Source organism: Mauremys mutica, chromosome 16 (genome assembly GCF_020497125.1).
Source record: "Mauremys mutica isolate MM-2020 ecotype Southern chromosome 16, ASM2049712v1, whole genome shotgun sequence".
In the NCBI taxonomy this organism is placed as follows: domain Eukaryota; kingdom Metazoa; phylum Chordata; order Testudines; family Geoemydidae; genus Mauremys; species Mauremys mutica.
This window is the reverse complement of record NC_059087.1, coordinates 6413322-6434175: the sequence shown is the minus strand read 5'-3', so window position 1 is coordinate 6434175 and position 20854 is coordinate 6413322. Positions and strand designations below refer to the sequence as shown.

General features: G+C 37.4%; 1 protein-coding gene across 10 annotated transcripts; it reads left to right on the top strand.

Moving 5' to 3' along the window:
• The first annotated feature begins 31 nt into the window (after positions 1 to 31).
• On the top strand, positions 32 to 20814 carry RAD9B (RAD9 checkpoint clamp component B). 10 transcript variants are annotated; one of them, XM_044989781.1, is made up of 12 exons: positions 32 to 137; positions 956 to 1088; positions 2075 to 2145; positions 3169 to 3289; positions 4733 to 4847; positions 6402 to 6501; positions 11214 to 11320; positions 15040 to 15146; positions 15636 to 15700; positions 16788 to 16910; positions 17705 to 17996; positions 19858 to 20814. In XM_044989781.1, exons 3-12 carry the CDS (start codon positions 2114 to 2116, stop codon positions 19990 to 19992), a joined length of 1197 nt encoding a protein of 398 aa, XP_044845716.1. In that variant the 5' UTR covers positions 32 to 137; positions 956 to 1088; positions 2075 to 2113; the 3' UTR covers positions 19993 to 20814. The 10 variants fall into 10 exon arrangements, with proteins under 10 accessions (XP_044845716.1, XP_044845708.1, XP_044845709.1 ...); XM_044989777.1 differs by having other exon boundaries at positions 38 to 226; XM_044989773.1 differs by lacking the exon at positions 956 to 1088 and having other exon boundaries at positions 35 to 226; positions 3140 to 3289.
• Positions 20815 to 20854: the final 40 nt, after the last annotated feature.

Sequence of the window (20854 nt, the reverse complement as noted above, 5' to 3'; positions counted from 1 at the left end):
TTCCTTAGCAGTCAGGCCTCGCGCTTCACCCGTCACTGTCAGACCGCGAGGGATGAGGATCATCCGGGGTCCTGAGGAGCAGTTGGCCCCGCCCCTCAAGCAACTGGCTGGTTTCCCGCCCTTTTGCGACGTGCTGTGTGAGGGGCGAGGCTGGGTTGGGAAGGCATGACTGGGTCGCCCAGCCCCCAAACCATGAAGTGTGTGATTGGGGGGACCCACCTCAGAGGTAGCACCCGCTGCAGCAGGGGGCTGTGTGAGGCTGCTCAGGGGCAGGGCAAGGGGACTACACCCAGGAGGGCACATCACTGGGACCATGAAATAGGGAGCCGCGCTGAGACCTGCTGCTGGGGACACGGTGACGGACCCCCAGAGTGGATGTTCAGGGGCAGAGAGTGGGGAGCCAAGGCTACATAGAGCTTTTAGAACAACATGAGGTGTGACAGCATGTGGAGGCCAATGACGCCATATTGCTGCAAGGTGCTTCCCCCCCCACACACACACAGAGCCCTGTGAGTGTGTTTTGCCGAAGATCAGTGACATGAGGTCTTTCATCAACCAAAAGGTCTCCCCGGGGAACACCTGGTGGGAGCTCTGTTAAAACCATATTGTCCCTACCTGTGAGCAGCGCTCAGTGGCTCCTCACATGCATGCAGAACACGCAGACCCTTGTGCAACGTGATGGAAAGTACTGCTACTTATAGAGTTGTTTCTATCAAAGGCCTCTGGAATTTGGGTTTTAAGACCTGTCTATTTCTGTCATACAAAATATACTTTAAACAGGTGTTGCCATGTAATTTAAGACGAAGTGTGATTTGGTGGACCTTCAAATGTTATTAGAAAGAGGAGGACTTTTTTGTATGTAAAATGTCTGCTTTTAAATAAAGACTCTGTCGCCCATTTGAGCAACTAGGGCTCTGCATATCCCCAACAGAATCTTTCTTTACATTCGTTTCAGTGGTGTTTCAAACGAAGTGCTGCAGCTGCCAGTGCCAAGGATTCTGGGGTGCATAGATGGAAGGAGAGGGAGAGTCAGAAAATCTGGCCTCCAATTCTGATTGCTATTGATTTGCTGTGTGATCTTGAGCAAGGCACGTAACTTCTCTGTGCCTCAGTTACCCCATCTATAAAATGGGCATACTGGTTCTTACTCGCTTATAAAATCAATCTATGAAAGAAAGTGTGATACAAGTTCAAACTATTAGTAGTAGTAATTCTTTGGATACAAGATTATCCCTACTTATTTAAATTGTATTTTAAAGAAAGCCAGTCTTAGGGAAGCATTATTCTGGTGATCATCTTTGATGTGCTGTTATTTTAAGATTATTATGGTGGGTTTCCCAGTCATTAATGTAAATTATCAAGGTACTCCTATATTGTTTAAAAAACTATTTCAACCATACAACCTTAAAGTTTCTTTCAATATATACAGCAATAATCTTTAAATAAGTTAGCTGTTTTATGCCTAAAAGCTAGTAGTCCTAATAGCAAATTTCAGTATAAGATCTAGACCAAAACCATTGCTCTTGTGCTTCCTGATGGCTTTGTAACAGTATTTTAAGAACTAACTCTGTTAATTGAGTAGTGCGCCACTGCTGACTGGTGCACAAAATAAAAGCAAATACAGCTTGGTAATTTCAAGTTTGTGTTAAGTATGGGAGGTAGGGACTCAATAGGTCAAATACTGGAGTCCTACTCAGTGGAAATTTTGCCTTTAATTTGGCGGTGTGCTTTTTCATTTTTGTTTAATGGCTTCAAGGCTCCATGGCCAGATTTTTCAGCTGTGACCACTGGTTTTATATGTCTCAGTTTTTAAGTGACCAATCTAATGTACCTTGGGACTGATTTGTAGAAGTGCTGAGCAGTTGGGTTTGTGGATGCTTAGCACTTCTGAAAATCAGGCCCATATTATCTCAAGTTGGGCTCCTGAAACTGAGGTACCCAGCATTGGTGGCAACTTTTCAACCTGTGGTGCATTTCTGCTCCATTAATCGGGAGACGATGTTATATCACTTTTTTTTATTATTTAACCAAATACAAAATGCAAATAGCACATTTCTTTTGTCTTCTCTTACAGTGTTTGGACGAGCAATACATGCCATAGCACGAATTAGTGATGAGTTTTGGTTTGACCCAAATGAAAAAGGTGTAAGTGCATTTTGGTTGTTTTTTTAATAATTTAAATGGCTTTTTATGGGGAAATACAGTCTCAACATTAATTTAGGTAGCTTTCTGAAAAATTTTCTATACATGCCTTGCAGCATAATTCAAATTATCTTCCTTACCGTCTCTCATTTTTGGCATGGCCACACTCCATTTTGGGGGTATCATCTTAACTATACGAATGATATCATGGAAACTCTGTTCCTGCTTTTTATAGTTTTCCTGCTTTTTCATAGTTGCCAAACTAGAATTTGTCTATGACAGTAGGATCACTGCCACAGATTTTTAATGACAAGTGGTCAGAGTCTCAGTTTTACATCTAATTTAAAATTACCTCTTAAGACCATATTCCAGCATTTCTTAATTTCTGACTCCTGCAGAATCGTCAACATCACTTCCTGCAGAATTTGGCATGTCTGTGGTGGTCTCATTCAGACATGTACTGACCAGGTCCAACCCTACTTAACTTGTGCAAAGATCATAGCTTAAGTTGGGGTGATTGCAGGCCATCAGATAAAAAATGAAGATATTATATTTTTAATTTGTAATGTAAACCAACCTTCTCATATAGGCATTAATAGACCCATGCACACCCACTTGGATGAGGGAAAGGAACTATTAGATTTTGCTACCACAGGCTCTGATCCATCAATGCTCTTAAGCACAAGCTTAATTTTAAGCATATAAATAGTCCCAGTGGGGTAAAGTGGAACTATTCACATGCATTCATTTTGCTAGATTTTATCAACCAGTTCTGACTAGTAGTAGGAGTAAAACTGATTTGTTTAAACATGATGATGATGTATGTATATGCATCCAACCAACCATCTGCTGTATTTATTATTAGATGTATACATACATATATCATGTGTTTTGTTCTTTGATATTGGAGTATAGAATTAAATAAAAATATATATTTCATCAATTTTTGTTTATAGTTTCAAGATAATAAAATATTAATTTTTAATTATATTTTTAGCTTGCTCTAAGATCAGTGAATTCTTCTAGGTCAGCATATGCATGTGTCTTCTTTTCATCTATGTTTTTTCAACATTACTGCTGGACAGCTGAACCTGAACTGTGTCAGAAAAAAAGACAGTTACCCCTTACGTGTAAATTAGTAATGAAGGTAAATCGTAATGGAATAGTAAAGATGACTTTTTAAACAGCAAGACAATTCAACTTTCCAATGGAATTGTGAGTGTTGTAGGGGACAGAATGATGTATTACTCTATTTGAGTAGAATTCATCCTTTGTGGAACTGGGCACCATTTGTGGCCTTTAAAGCTCTAACTTGTAGCCCTCAAGACAACTGAGGTAGGAACAACATTTGTATTTATGATTAGACATGTTCCCTGAGCTATGCCCTGCAGTTTCATCTAAACTGAAGTGTTTGAAATAGCTTTATCACTACAGAGAGGCAGTAGGGGGCACCATGTTTCTAATATTGCCTTTGACCATTTACCCTGCTGTCCCAAGAGCAGTGAGCCAGGAACACTCGGGGAAGTTACTGTCCCATCCCTCTTTCAGCTATTTCATTAGCTGCCCTGTTGGGCACCTATTATATTGTAGGGGTGGGAGGAATCATAGAATATCAGGGTTGGAAGGGACTTCAGGAGGTCACCTAGTCCAACCCCCTGCTCAAAGCAGGACCAATCCCCAGACAGATCTTTACCCCAGTTCCCTAAATGGACCCATCAAGGATTGAACTCACAACCTTGGATTTAGCAGGCCAATGCTCAAACCACTGAGCTATCCTTCCCTTCTCTCCCTTTCTTTCCTCCCCCCCGAAGGGCACTCTGGTTGCTTCATTCCCTGCTTACTTGCCTGTCTGTGGAAGCTATAAGGATATCAGGACAGGAGCTTCAGAGGGCCTGCCTGAGACTAAGAGAGCAGCAGGTAGTAAAAGGTGTCTCACTTCTACTACACAGCCATCTATGTCAGCCCAGGAGCGGGGAAAAAAACAAAGCTGGAAATCAACAACTAGATAGGACTCCTTGATTCTCTACCCCAGCCTAGGTTACAGCAGTCTTTAGTCATGGACCAGCTGGGGTTATCCAGAGTGAAACACACACTCCAGCCACTATCCCTATCCCCCCCCGACATGCCCCCCCCCCCGCACCATGGGCTGTGGGAAGGAAGGGGGAGGAGCTAGCTATGTTAGCTTTACAGCTATCGAGGAGTCTCCAGACACCCTATTTTTAATCTCTACAGTGCCTGAGCTTTCCAAAGGAAACAGAACATGGCAGAGAATCTGCCACAAAATATTGATTTTGGGGTTTTGACCTTTTGAAATAATATATTTGGTCCTCAGGTTAGAAAAAATTGATGCTGCTGATGTGCACTAAATACTATTCTTGGAAATAAAAATACAAATATATTTGTATGTACAGAACTAACTCATTGATCCATCTTTCTCCTGTGCTTTTGCTAATTTAATTCGTTTTAATTGTGTAGATTTGCTTGACTATTGCTTTTCTTTTTATGTTTCCATTTGTGATTCACATGCTGTTATTTAGCATTCTTTGTGTTGCTCTTAAGGTGCACACTATTAATGCACTTTTTCTTACAGTCAGTCCTCCCTGTGTTTAGATGGCTAAACACACTAGAAAGGAATGTTGAGAAGTGCAACATTTATACAAATGGTAATGATTGTCGTATAACTTTTAAGCTCTTCTGCAAACATGGTAGGTTAAATGTAATATGACTTTATAAAAACATTAAGTAGTTTAAACTTGTAAATATTTTGTCACCTTTGTATTTTTGATTATTAAACTTATTTTCTGTCATTGGCAAAATGTTATGCCTAACATTTTCCATTATAAAAGATTCTTGTATATATATATATATACATACACAAAGAGAGAGAGAGAGTTTTTTGTCTGGTGAAAATAATTCCCTGGAACCTAACACCCCCATTTACATTAATTCTTATGGGGAAATTGGATTTGCTTAACATTGTTTCGCTTACAGTTGCATTTTTCAGGAACACAACTACAACGTTACGCGAGGAGCTACTGTATAATAGTGGAATAGTTTCCTCAGGGAAGTAGTGAATGCTTTACTGCATGCACATTTAAAAACTAGGTGGGAAAAAATACTGAAAATGTATTATAGGGGAAAACACCTGTTTCGGCAGTTAGATGGACTAGATCTAATCAATCTTTTCCATCTCTAGTTATATGGTTCTGTGAATTTATAACAGGTCTGACATATTCTGTCCAGCAGAAGACAGTGATGCACAATCACTTTCTGCTGTAAAATAAACCCTTAAAGTACCATTATAATTATTTCTGCCAGTATGGTACATAATGCATTTTCTAATATGTGAAACATACTTTTTTATATTAATAAGCTGAAACAATGTATTATGGCTCAAGACAACAAGTTTGATTTAGTGCTAGCTTAATGTGTGTGCTACACTGAAATAACAGATTTCTTGACATATGTTGTTTGGGTTATATTTAATTTTGAAAGTTTGCATTTTAGAGGTGTATTTGGAAAAATGTAACAGTATATCATTTTCTCTTTTTTAAATTTGTTTTAAATTTCTTTGTATTTTTTTAAACTTGCTATATATGTACAGAGGACCTGAGAGCAAAAGTTTATTCATTTGATAAACTTCCATGTTTTTATTAATACAAATTATTAATTTGAATAGTGGAGTAAAGAGAACCTGACACTTACATTGATAGTGGAAACGAGCCTGTGACATCTCTCCATATCCACCACAGAGCACTAAACACCATCTTTCATAAAACCTAAGCCTCAGAGTATTTGGTATACTTGTATGCCATCGTAGATGGTAATTAAGATAGCTATTCAGTAAATGTTTATAGAAGTTTATTATTTTATTTTATTTTTTTTTCATTATTATTATACCAGCCAACCACTCTGCCTTTCTTTTACACCCAAAACACCAAATGTACTTTCTGGGAACTAACATGCCTGACCCTGTGTTGTTGCGGGTCACCTGAGATTCGCAGAGAACTCTTGAGAACCACAAGTTTTGGAAGTGGAACCTTCAGCTTTTTTCATGATGAAAGAATTCCTAGGAAACTGAGTTAAAATTCATGAAGTTTCCTATACTTAGGCAACCTATTCCCACACAGGGCAGAATGGGACCTTTGTTGGTTTGGTTTTTTTTTTACAGAGATTAATTAAAGTGTTAATTTAAATTTGTTAAGTTTAAGATAATATGCAAACATATGTTAATTTCTACACCTATGCTATATCTTTAGGTATTGTAAAAACTTATAACCTGGCTTTTCATGAAAGTGAACCTTTACAAGCTGTTTTTTCAAGGCATATGTGTCCTAATGTACTGAAGATCCAGTCGAGGTAATTAATTCAATATATTCTTTGTTTTAGAAAAAATATAGGAGAAAGTAGTGCACTCAGAGTCCAATTAAGAGAATCAGGGATGAACATATTTTCGGCACCTAAATGTCACATAGTAATAACCAATGTTTGATTAGTTTCACCTACTATACTAAATAATACATCATCTTGGGGACCTTAGGTCATGGCTGCATCAGCCCTGCCATTAATCCAGCTTTGAGTAAAGTCGATAATGTATAACTAGCAGCTTTCAGAAGCTCCTACAGAATATAATAAATACTGAAGTTGTGCTTGAGTTGTTTAGACAAAGGAATCTAAAGGTAAAATTACAAACTTGATAATAGCTACTTACAGTGCATTTCTACTCTGAAAAGTGGCTTTCTGTAATAAGCATGGGATTCAACATTTATTGTCTCTCCATGACTTCTAGATTAAATTTCCTCAATTTAACAAAGAAAATTATGATTGTCTGACTGTCATTGTTGCAAACTCCACCTGAAGTCTGAAAATTGAGCTGGGTTATTTTGGCTCCTGCGTTATTGCTATTATAAAGATTCTAAAACTGAACTTAGTTAACAATTTTGTTGGTAATGATGAATGTGTTAGATACAAATCACGTTTTTCTTCCCTGGTGGCAGCACTAACAAAGGTAAAAGATAGCAAAAATTTATTTTTGTACAAAAAATAAACTTTGACTGTATATATTCAACATTGCTGTTGAGTAAGAAGGTTTCATTTTTACATAGTCAACTTCTCTCACCTTAACCATCCTTTAGCATTATTGATAATTGTATATTATAGTTTATATATTCACAGTAAATACATTAAATATTGGTACAGGGGAGAGATTACTGAGATTACTGTGAAACAGGTGTTCTTTTACCACTTCTTCTGGTGAAGGGAACTGAGGTATATGTCAGGAGTGAGGAGTATAACTGTGATATTCTGAGTATTACTCTTGGCAATTAAAATCGTGATTGTGGCAGCTACACTACTGCCCCAGTTCAGGAGAAGATGTGAGATATTTAATCATGCTGCTACAGTAACACTAAATGATAGCAAAGCACTTGCATTTCATATTTTGAAACAGGAAAAATAACTAAAAAGTTACCAAACAGCAGAGTAGACTGATTTTCTCTCACAAAGCCTTGTTTGCAAGACCTTATTATTGAAAATTACTATTAAGAATATAAGCAGTGGAATGTTATAGCAAAAATGTATTCATATAATGGTTACCAATTCAAAATTAAATATCAACCTTTCTATAATAGCCATTAGGGGGACAAGGTGGTTGAGGTAATATCAACAACACTGCATACTATAATGTACATTGGTTACTGCACAGAAGTAATTATACTATGCACTTGAAAATACCAGGGATTTTGACATGCAGTCTTACTTGTCTCAGTCAATTCTTCGAAGTAAAGAAATAGTTCTTATCCGTAGTTTTTAAAAAAAGCCACTCTTTTGAAGTTTGAAATCTTTTGTTTAATATTGCTTTTGGGAGAAGTCATCATTAGTTAGGAAGTATTTGGACATTCAGTAAAAACAGCAGTAGTATCACAAACATATATACGCCAAACCTTTCTACACTGTTCACTGAAACGTTGCTCTTTTTAGGATTTTTTTTTAAGTGCTCCCTGCTTTCAGCAGTTTAATTGTTAATTAGCAAAAGATACAGTTTTCAAACTGAAGTTAGCAACAACAGGTCAGTTGCTGCAGGTGCAAATGCTATAATTAAAAGATTATTTAATATCTAATAGTCTTTGTCCAGGGGTGGCTCCAGCCCCCAGCACACCAAGCGTGTGCTTGGGACGGCATGCCGCGGGGGGCGTTCTGCTGGTCGCCAGGAGGGCGGCAGGCAGGCTGCCTCCGGTGGCTTGCCTGCGGAGGGCCCACTGGTCCCGCGGCTCCACCAAAGCCGCGGGACCAGCGGACCCTCCGCAGGCACGCCTGCGGGAGGTCCACTGGAGCTGTGGGACTGGCGACCGGCAGAGCGCCCCCCGCAGCATGCCGCCGTGCTTGGGGCGGCGAAATGTCTAGAGCCACCCCGTCTTTGTCCAATACATATTTGTACATCAGGCAGGCACATTTTCTAGTGTACAAAAGGGAGCTAAGGTACACGGAAGATATTCCAGTTACTTGGTCAGAACCAAGAGCTGCAGTCAGGGAGAATATGTCTTGAGAAGATACCTCAAAGACTTAGAGCATGATCCAAAGTGCACTGAAGTCAATAGATGTCCTTTCATTGACTTTATTGGGCTTTGAATTAGGCCTTTGTTGTGGTATGAAGATAGAAAGGTTTTTTATTATCCATTGGCTTTTTGTGTATAGTTGGTTTTAGCACAAGTCAGAAAAAAATCCAATGATCATATTAGCATAAGTAGAAAAAAAGCTAAATATTTTTACCAATGGGACAGTGAAGTTTGGAACAAGCATTGTAAGGGTGCTAAAAGTACAGTTCTTAAACGTGCCATGACAACTGAACATATATAGAAAGATTTTAGCTAGTCTTCTGAAAAGCAAATTCTAGAACAGTGAACAAGAGCAGTCTGTTCCTGTAGCCATTAAAAGTGTATATAGGTTTTTAAAGTATTTACCTATACAAAATAATATTAGCCTGACAAAGTTATATCTCGATTGGTCTTATATTGACAAACTTGCTGTTTTTCAGAGATCATCCAGTGACATTCTGGAATGCATTAGCTGCTTCTTAGTGTGTTTAAATACAGGACTTGAAGACAGACAAACTGAGTTTTGTAGCAAGCTCTATCTTGATCCAATATCCATCAAAGTCAATGAGAGTCTTTCCACTGACTGCAGTGTACACTGAATAGGATCCTGTATCTCTTTGTTCCTCAGTTTCCTCATCTGTAAAATGAGGGTAATAATATTTACCCAACACACAGCATTCTTAAAAGTATTAATTAATTACTATTTGTAAAGAGCTTTCAGATCTTCAGATTGAAAATGCTGTAGGAAAACAAGATATTATTATCATAATTTAATTTGGTAACAAGACAACAGCTGCATAGGCAGGTTGGAAGATCCTCCTTAATATCATTTGTGATAAAAGCACATCACTACCATTTTGAATGCTTGACATAAACAGCTACAGTTCTTCCAGTATTTTTAAATATTTAAATTAATAGCATTTCAAAAACAGTCTAGGGGATTTAGGTCCATATCTTCCATTAATTTTAATAGATAATGTGTCTAAATTCCCTGTTTTCCCTATCTCAGTTTCATTGTTCATTGTTCTATAGAAATAGAAGTCTGTAAAGCCACAAAACAAACTTTACATTATATTCTTTTTGTAACTGAAATAAGTATTTTTAAAGACTTGGTGCACAGCTCACAGTAGGAAGTGACTGGGTACACATCATGTGAAGGCCAACTGTTTATAAATATTTATAATGTTACCTATAGCATGACTCTGAACACCAGTATGTGCAGAGTAGACTTTTTTTAAATTAAACATTAATTCAATAGAGTTGACTAATTGGTAAACATCCATGAAATTTGTCATGAACCTGTTTTTTAAAATTGAAGCAGTTCATGATGTAAAATAGATATGTTTTTGCCAAGCTGGAAAAACTGTCACACTTTACTTTTTTTTTAAAAGAACAGTAACAAGGATGTAAAGTAAGAGGTCATCTTTTTTTTTAAATATCAAGAAGTTGATACTGTCATGATAGGCTACACAATAAGGAATACTTTTAAGGGTCTTAATAATGCTCTGCCTTGCATAAAATATCTTCCATCATGGATCTTTTTTTTTTTTTTACTTATGATTTGGGAGGAATCATTCTCAATGTAAAAAAAGGGGAAAGGAGAGTGGTCTTGGATTTTTGCCCACTTAGTTTCTATATTGCAGTAGGTCCTAGGGACACTAGCCAAGGCTCCGTGCTCCATTGTTATATAGACTATACAGATATTCAGTAAAAATAGGGTAATTGCTCCCAAGTACTTACATTCTATTGTTCAACTTAATGAGATTACTCACAACACATCAACTCAGGAAGCAGTGTTGAGGGGTTTTGGAGAGAGCTGTGTCCCAGCCTTCCTCTTCTGGAGACAGAGTTGCCACAACACCACAAAGCCTTTTGGGGGTTGGAGCAGATATGTCAGGATTCCTTGGGAAAAGAATGATCAATGTATTTATTTTTGCAATCAGTATATGGAAAGACAGCCATCAATTGAACCTGTTTGTCTGTAGTAAACAACATTTAATGCAATAATTTTGCTTTTCCATCACCTGCAAATTTATGAAAAAAGTAAAAATAATAAAAATATTGCTGCTGGATTCTACTGAAATTTGTGATGCATAAATGTAAATTATAATGGCAAATGTATCTAAAATTTTTATTTGGCTCTTGATATATTAATACTAAAAGGAAGACAAAACCACATTAAGATTGTCATAATTATCATGATAATTCGATATTAACTGTTTAACGGTACTGGTTAGATTAAAATACAATTATTATACATTATTGAAGCATAATATATAAAATCATAACCATATACTAAAAGAAAAGAAAATACAATTAAATCACATTTAAAAGGGGGGATAATACACAACAACCTATATTTTCTCTTGAAACGTTTCCAGCTCTTATGACAAAGTGACACTAATTTTTGTTACTAACATGAATAGATAGTAATTTGTTGACTAAATTAATCTTAACATGCTATACAAAATTTCTTAGGCTGCTGACTGATATAATGATTCATTTTCCAACTTGTCAAGAGGAAGTAACTGTAGCTGTTACACCAATGAAAGTTTGTTTCAAGAGTTATACTGAGGAAGAAATTGGTAAGAATTAATTCACAATATTTTTGAAGGATAAGGGTGCTTTAAAACCATTGAAATAAATAACTTTGCATCGTGGTGGGAAAAGGTATCACATGGCTGAAAGTTAAACTGATTATTTAGATACCTTTAATGAAGCTAAAGGTATGCAGAGGGTTTCAGGTCAAAGAACATGCCAGAATAGAAAATTAAAAATAGGACTGTAACCCTTAGAAGTTTTTGAGGAAACCTGTACTGGTGCATCAGTTAGACTTTTTTGGTATCAATAGTAGATGCCAGCCAGAGCAGTACATCGAGCTAAAATTACGCAATTTGCTGCAGGCTTGAACTGAGATCATTATTCTACAATAGCTGTAAAAAAACAGCAACAAATTGGGAGAGGAGGAGAATTTTGTATTAAAAAAGGAGATAAATATTTAAACATAAATAACATGATTGTAATGGCCATCATCAGCAGTGAGCATATTTCTAAAAGTTAATGTATGACAGCAATATTACATTTTAGCTGGTCTAGTAGTGTTATGTTGTGCACTAATGTGTGAGACTATAAGATGGAGAGAGTGTTTTCCTGACATCTGATTTGGAAGTATTTTGAAGATATAACTCTGTTTCTAAAGCATAGTGTTCTTGTGCACGGCCCCAGAAAGTGATGCTATAATACAGTTTTACAATGGTGTAATCAATTCATACACATTTTGAGGGAGACACCTATAAATGTACTTTGTCACTGGGTGCCTCATGTGAAACACTTGCCACTACATTTGGAGAGTAGGACCCCACGCTTTTGCATCCTTCCTGAAATGGTCCAGTTTGATGGTGGTTCAGTTAAGGAAAAAGATGCTTTTGCAAGCAGTGGGGGGGGTGTATGGATTGATGTGAGGGACGGCTATAGAAAGGGAGGGTAGAGAGGCTCAAGTAGTAGAAATGGAGCAGAGTGTGAAACAGAGAAGAGAAAACAGATTACATCTTCAAGAAGTAGACGTTATTAGAAACATGCATACATTTAAAGAGGATGAGTAATTTGAGAAAAGAAACTGCATAAAGATTCATGAAGAAACAGAACTAAAAGAGGAGAGTAGGAAGAGAAAGAAGGGAGGGACAAAGGAGACGTAGTACTTTTTTTTTGGTATTATAAAACATTTGCTTAATAGAACATATTAAGCCACATTCTCTATATAAACTTGTGCAACCAAAGCAATATTTATACTTTTGAATATATGATTTAGTGGTGGTTTGGATGTCTATAGAAAAAATAAACCCTGAAAAATGGCCTTGTGTTGGAGACAGAGAAGGAAGGGATGACACCTCCTCCCTAGACCATTTGCTTAGTATAGGTCCTACATTTTGTGAGTTGGCAATTTAATTGTGGTTCTTCTACCTTATAGAACACTACAGGGTTATTGTTGCATGTTCAGCTGTGCATGGATGGAGGTTAAGAGAAGAAAATTCCAACAGGAAGAGTAAAAGACTTGAGACTGGGAGTAATTTATAGTACTGTTCTGTTAGCCAGTTAACTTTGAAAGAGTTTGGTTTCCACAGGAGTTCACTATTCATACTGCTTTAATATGTTCTGCACCTCTCTGAGACTCACACACACATAATAAAAATGTCTTTATATTTTCTTTCTGTACCCCTTCAAAGATGGGCACCCATGAGTCAAGAACATTTAATTCTTCTTACAGTAACTAAGAGAATTGCAATGTTAATTATAAATGATATAATGCTTAAAAATGAACTGCATAATATTTTCCCTTGTTTATATCAATTGTACAATGTCAGTGAAAGACTATTTTGTTAAAAAAAATCAGGAAACAGAATCTAAAAAAAAATCTAACTTTTTGGCCTTCTTTTATACTTCAGATAGACTTAATCATAGCTGACAGCTATTTAAAAAAAATGCACCATAGCAATTGCCTCCATATGAATGTTTACATTTTAAAATAAACTCTTAAATAAAAGCTGCTGAATACAGGGTTTATATTGAACACCTTATCAACAGTCAGTGGGACTTTGCACAAGGGACTTCAGGGTGAAACCATAGGATGAAAAAAATGTAGGGTGCATTAAAAATAATTGGAAATCACCATTAGAAGTTGTTCTAAGTAATATTTTTAAATGCTTTATTTAATGTACTAGTAATCTTAAGCTAACTTAAATAATCAAAAATATTTGTCTTTAACTTCTAGGTTACAGGGTAAATGCTAGAATTTAAATAGTTTTAAAAAATGGTTAGACAAACCATTACATTAACCAAAGCATTTCAAGAGTATTTTACCTAAAACAACTTTGACATCTGATTTACAGCTCTCTTAAATGAGACTTAATTTTCTGAATTCCAGTCTTCCTCGTGACATTGTCAAGACAGTAACTTCCAGTTTGATTGTTAATTATTTGTAGTTGTTTAAACTTAAAATTAGTTTAAAAAGTGATTTACTCTTCTTTGTGATTAGATGGAATTATTCTATTTTTTTTTCTAATACACTGTTTTCCACTGTAATTGTGATAGTAGGGTTACTCTTGGAAGATAACAGGTGTAAATATTTTGACTGATATTATTTCATAATTATCAATATCAGAGTCAGTATACAGTAACTCCTCACTTAACGTTGTAGTTATGTTCCTGAAAAATGCAACTTTAAGCGAAACAATTTCCCCATAAGAATTAATGTAAATGAGGGGGTTAGGTTCCAGGGAAATTTTTTTCACCAGACAAAAGACTATTATATATATATATATATATATATATATACACACACACACATACACACACTCAGTATATGTTTTAAAGAAACAATTTAATACTGATACACAGTGATGGTAATTATGAAGCTTAGTTGAGGTGGAAGAGTCAGAGGGTGGGATATTTCCCAGGGAATGCCTTACTGCTAAATGAACTAGCAATCGACTGAGCCCTCAAGGGTTAACTCTCACGACACTATACAAGGCAGCAGGAAAGGAGGGAGGGCAGTCAGAGACCCACACCCTGTGTGTGAGAGAGAAAATGTTCATTTCCCCTTTAAGTAGCTGACCCCAGGCTTAAGTACACTGCCTTGTTAATTAAATCAGCTTGCTGAGACCACAGCTACTGCCTACAAGCTCCCTCACCCCGCACTGCTCTATGGAAGAAGGGGTAAGCGGGGTGCAGGAGCAGGGGGTAGGGAGAGACACCCTGACATTAGCCCTCCTCCCCCCATACAGCAAGCAGGAGGCTCAGAAAGCAGCTCCAAGGCAGAGGGCAGGAGCAGCACATGGCAGTGGCCAGGAGGGACAGCTGCACTTGCTAGCCTGCTGGACAGATGCTGCACAGGGAACTTAGGAGAGTGGGGAGATGATAGGGGGGCTGCTGATCCACCCTGGTTCCAACCACCCACCAGCTAGCTGCAATGGGCTTCTCTTCCTGCAAGCAGTGGACAAAGCAGGCGGCTGCCAAACAACATTATAAGGGAGTACTGCACAACTTTAAATGAGCATGTTCCTTAATTGATCAGCAATTTAACATCAACACAACATTAACCGGGAGGACTTGAGTGAGGAGTTCCTGTATATTTACAATAAATACTCGTATACATGTTTGTAAGTTATTTGTTAGACTTTTACAATTGCTGGTCCAAAAGACATCTAGTTTCAGGGCCTGTGAATGCAATCATGGCCCCACTGACTTACTGGGGCTAGAATTTCACCCTCTGTTTTTAATCCTTGCCTTTCTTGTAATTTTTTAACAGATTTTTCAAAGGCAATGCACGCTAAAATACATCTTAATCCAGATGAATTTGACTACTTTCAAATTGGAGTAGACTCTGAAGTAACATTTTGCCTTAAAGAACTGAGGGTAAAGATACAAATAAAATGTTCTTGATAATAGGATATTTTGTGTTTAACTATGGCGCTGTGGGACTCTCACTGAGGCAGCTGTTTTACAGTGCCTCACATGCACAGTGGTATTTACTACCTGGATGAGTTTTAGCCATAAAAGCAGGCTTGCTTTTAGCACTGGAGCTTTACCTTCAGAGGGTATGGTGGGGAACAGGGAAGTGAGGATAATTTGTTGGTAAAAGCTTGAGGTTTGAGTAAAAATTAATTTATTATACATGTATTTAAGATTTTATAATCTATAGCTATAATGCATCTCATACTAGATGTGGAAAATATTATCTCTGGGAAAATCTCAGGGCACAGAAGGCAAGAATGTATACATGTAACAGTAGATTGGTATCCCTAATCCATGAAGATTAATCCATGGGAATAATGTAAAGGAAAATGTAGTGTTTAATATTTGTGTTTTAAGATACTTTAATAATCCTTTCTTTCCCATTTGTAGGGTCTACTAGCATTTGCAGAGGCTATTAGCGCTACTGTCTCAATTCATTTTGATGTGTCTGGAAAGTAAGTTTTTGGGAACCTAACTGTATAGTAGTATTTTAGTAACAGCTCTGCATTCAATTTTCATCTGCAGACTGGTTTATGAGTAATATTTAGCCATTACAGCGGAACTTCAGATTTATGAACACCTCAGGAACGGAGGTTGTTTGTAACTCTGAAATGTTCATAACTCTAAACAAAATGTTGTTCTTTCAAAAGTTTATAACTGAACATTGACTTAATACAGCTCTGAAACTTTACTATGCAGAAGAAAAATGCTGCTTTTAACCATCTTAATTTAAATGAAACAAGCACCAAAAACAGTTTCCTTACCTTGTCAAATCTTTATTTTAAACTTTCCCTTTATTTTTCAGTAGTTTATGCTTATCACAATACTGTACTGTATTTGCTTTTTTTGTATCTGCTGCTACCTGTTTGCATACTTCCGGTTCCAAATGAGGTGTGTAGTTAACTAGTCAGTTCGTAACTCTGGTGTTCATAACTTTGAGGTTCTACTGTATATCAACAAAGTGGTTCCCCTTTAAAATAACCAATAGCATTCACTTATTAAGAGCTGGGTTTGTAATTAACCACAGTAATACAAAAGTTGAATAGTTTGTTAACAGATTTAAGGAGCTTACTTTTATATGATAGACCTTATGCAAAACATAATTTGTCTGATTTTTCTGGATTGCTGAGCACCCACACATCCCACTGAACTCAAGGGAAACTTCAGGTGCTCAGTACACCTCTGAATATCAGGCCATCAGTTTCCTTTTCTGGGAACAGTTAAGGAAACAATTTATTTAAATCTGAACTTTGAGCACTTGTCCACAAGTTTGGAAGCACCTTTGGTACTAAATTATTTTTAGCACAAAATTCCATAGTATGTACTCACTGCAGTATATAAAGCTGTAATGGGAAACAAAGAAGTTTCTCATGTTTCTTAAATAAGTAGTGATTAGAAATATTCTCGTGTGTGTGTGTGTGTGTGTGTGTGTGTGTGTGTGTGTAAGTATATGAACTAGCCTCCTTCCTCCCCCCCCCACCAAAAAAACCCCACAGATATATGTTTACACATACAATTCAGTCTCTGATTTTACATTTTTAGACCAATTGCTTTCAGTATTGAGGACATGATGGTAGAAGCCAGCTTTGTTTTGGCTACATTAGCTGACATTGAAAATAGGGAATCCTCTCAGCAATCTCTATGCCTTTCACAAAGACAGAAAAGGTAATGCAGGATTTAGGATTGTTTTGATATGCTGCTCCTAAAGGTTGAACATCCATTGTCCTTTTTTGCAATTTCCAATTATGTTAGATTTGAGGTGGGAGGGAAAAGATGTACTGGTTCTTCTACAGCATTCATTGCTATGACAACTCATATTAGGGCATTTGCACACAAGTGAGATGTTTTACTGGGTTAATAGGATGATCAGGTTCAGATTAAGGATCTTGATCACAAGATGAAGAGCTGGTATGACAACTTGAGACCCAAGACAGTGCACCAATTATGAGGGGAGGACACACTCTTTCCTACTTGCTGCCTCTCCTATCCAGAGTACATATCTATCTTTCCAATACTATGGTGGCACTTGTCACCAGAATTTCTGACAGCCAATATGTGTTTAAAATATTGTTTGAGTTGCCTGTTTCATCTTTCTCATTACCTTTTCAGATCTCTCCCTATTTCGTTTGTGGGGATGGCTTTCTGTAGATTTACATTACCTTCTCAAACACATGCTTCAGGTTCATGAAATGGACTGGTGCAATACCCTCTCCTTAGGAGTACAAGAGGAGCCAGCATCAGGGATTTTCAGCAGAACAGCAGCACTCTTACTATTGTCAGTTTTGCCTGGGATCCATGAAGCTTGGCTGGGGGGAAAGATCACACTAGATGAAAGCCTAGTTCTAGAGTCATCATGCTTTTCATTAGCCATTTGTAATATCTATTTATTTATATGGTTTTATTATTTATCTAGTAAGACATCCAAAGTCAGGTTACTAACGTGTCTGTTAATCCCTCAGGCCTACCTCGATGAAGGCCCATGCAGATAATGTTGAAAATGTCTCAAACAACTCTACAGATAATAATAGTAATACAGAAACAATAGCTTCAAAAAAGCCTTGTTGGACTGAAAGAGCACATATCAACACAAAGTTACCTGTAGAGTGTAGGAAACCTCTATCAAAAGAAGATGATGTTATTCCCATAATCTCAAAAAAAGACATGAACAATATAGAAGTATTGGACATGAGTGCAGCAGGTGACATTAAAATTGTGGAGGAAGTAGTACCCGCATATTCTGATCAGTACAAGGTAAGAAGAATTCCAAATCAAATCTATATTGTAAGCTAAAGAAAAATGAGTTTTGCCCAGACAGCAAAATAATACTTTATACTAGTATTGTTTAGTTACTAAATGTAGTTCCATTTACCACACCAGTGTTCAGTTCTATATAAATTGCTGTTTCAGTCAAGTTCAGTGCAACAGTATGATTTTCAATATTTGTAGAATCTACAATTACAGTTTCCCTATAGACAGGTCCCCATGTACTTTGCAGAACAATGGACCCAAATTCTGTGGCCATGTTATTTCAGTCTACTACCCCACAATGCCCTTTATTCTCCTTCCGTTCACACCTACCTAAAGTTAATCCACCACAGAATTATTTTTACCAGGATTTTTTTTGGAGTGAGGATTTTTTGCTATGCTGTACTTCCCAAGTTCCCATTATGTGCTGTAGGAGTCCAGGTCAGCATCTTTCCTTCCATTGTGTGCCAGGGAGTTGCGGAGGAGGTGGGTTGTCTTGTAACTGCTTCAGTGGCGTATCTGCCTGATTCCTCAAACCTTAGCTGTTGTGCTGTTCTCCAGATATAAGCAGCTAAGTGGGGCTATTCTGTGGCTGCCCCCATGCCGTAGTTGCAAACTGAACTCCAGTTCTGGCTACTAGATGACCACTCCACCCCACCCCCAACTGCCTATACAATCCTACAGACAGCAAGCACTATAAACCAATTAACTCCTCTTGTGAGGAAAGCTAAGGAGCAAGAGGCAGCCCTGGTAAAGCAAGAGGACAGAACAAGATAACAGACTATAGGTTTCAGCAAAATTGCAAATTTTGCAGCAAAACACTGACCTCCATATCATCATGGAAAAATTGTAGATGTCACAGCTATGGAGTTGTGGAATTCAACAGAGCCCTGCTTTTGATGAATGGGATATTTCAGGATTTACATAGAGTACATCTGATATCACTGGCTCAGTTTATGCTTGATTCACTTTTTGAGGTTCTTCCGTCATAAAGAACTAGAATTTTTTCTTCCTGTAACAGGTACATTCCTATGCAATCCACCAGGTCTTACCTATAGCTATCTTGAGAAATAGTGAGCTTTATGTGATGCTTATTGCTTTATGGTTTTGAGAGTATGCTTTAGTTAAGGTGACAGTAAAGTAAAAGCTACATTGGAAACCAGCACAAATAAATCTGACTGGCTGGAGACTAAATCCCCTAAAAAAAGTCATTTCATATCAGGGCAAGTTCTAAAAAGAGCTTGATCTGTAAAGGAATATTAACTATTGCATTTTAAAACTAGCTTTATCTCTATTATCTTAAACATAAAATCAAAAGTCTTTTCAAATCAAATTTTTCTCTTGTAATACTTATTGCTGAACAGCCACTGACACCTGGTATTGTCCCCATTTTACAGATAGAGGAAGCAGAGGGAAGGTGACTTGTCCAGAGCCTCTCTATAGTTGATTTGGTACTATAAACCAGTATTTCCAGCTCTATGCTTGCACCTGAGCCATAATCCTTCCCTCTTTAGTTTTCCTCCAACCCCCACACTTAAGTAAATTTGTTCATGTGGGTGCTTGCTGGTTTCCATGGACCAACCTGGTCACAGTTCAGTGCTTTTGAGCAATATTACTGTTGTTTCTGAGTGACTATTTAATCAAGTTGAATAGGTATGTATTGAGACATGAATATGACAAATTTATTTTAAAATTAAAAGTCTGTTTCCTCTTGGATTTATTATTTTCCTCCCTTCCTACTCAGACCAGGATTTGAGCCCAATTCTTCCTCCTCCACCCCTTAGAGGACACCTGTTTGCTTCCTATTACCCCCACCTCATGCTCTGACCTGTTTGCCCTGCCCCCCCCCTTTTTTTTTTTTGCACAGAGAGCCCTCACAGGAACACATACATGCCAGCAAACACCTGCCCACAGAGCTTTTTCAGTGTCTACTTTAAGGCAGTGGAAGGCTCCACGATTATCACTGCCTGTTAAAGTTGTCTCTGTGAAGATGCAGCAGTAAAATCCAGGGCCTCAGCAGATGTCTTCAAAAAATGGCAGATGTGCTTGCTTATAGTATCAGCTGCTTCTCTCCCCCTGTTGAGGAGTGGCTTGGCAGTTATTTCTTCTCCCATCTGACCCTTTCCTTTCTACCCTTCCGAAAAGGTTTAGCAGTAGCTACTTCCAACCTGTTTCCAGAGAGTTGGGAAGACCAGGTCTGGCAATGGCTTCTTCATTTCCATCTACCATACATAAAGTGTATACATAGGAGTGCTGTATATTCAAAAACTGTGTCCTATGCATACCATAGCTGCAGATAAGCATAATCTCTGCTGTTTCATTTATGTAGTAATATTTTAAATATTTAGGATTTAAATATTTACATCTTTCCCGTTAATGCTGCCTCAGAGGTTTGAATTTATGTATAGGTCCAACTGTTTTCCCATATCTAGACTTTCAAATTTGCTTTAAATACAGAATTACAGTGATTGCAATTAAATCAGTTGGCAAATTACCACACACTGGTACACCTCTAATGACAGCTGAAAATACTTGTAGATGCCAAAGGTGTTTGTTAGTCTACACTGGTTACTTTTTTTTTTTAATTAAATAATGTGCTTGCCAAAAAGACTTAATCAGCAGAAAAAAATCCCAGGAATATTTTGTATGTACAAAAACTCATTTTATTAAATATTGCATTTTCCAGTTTCATTCACTTTTCTTTGGAGCAGTTTCATTTAAGGAGCAAGATGTCATCAGCCACACACTCCATAGTTTGGCCACAGCTAGTGATGCCGAAGACGATTTTGACAATGAGCAGCTCTCCCAAGTTGTCTAGGGATATGTAGTGCCTGTACAACCTTTGCACAGATGTTTACATTCTC

What these genes read in the sequence shown, in the direction of transcription:
- RAD9B (XM_044989773.1), top strand. Translation starts at nt 166, where the DNA reads ATGACTGGGTCGCCCAGCCCCCAAACCATGAAGTGTGTGATTGGGGGG. An exon ending in TTGACCCAAATGAAAAAGGT is followed by an intron (nt 2,146 to 3,139) that starts GTAAGTGCATTT and finishes TTATATTTTTAG; the next exon opens with CTTGCTCTAAGATCAGTGAA. An exon ending in TTTGCCTTAAAGAACTGAGG is followed by an intron (nt 15,147 to 15,635) that starts GTAAAGATACAA and finishes TCCCATTTGTAG; the next exon opens with GGTCTACTAGCATTTGCAGA.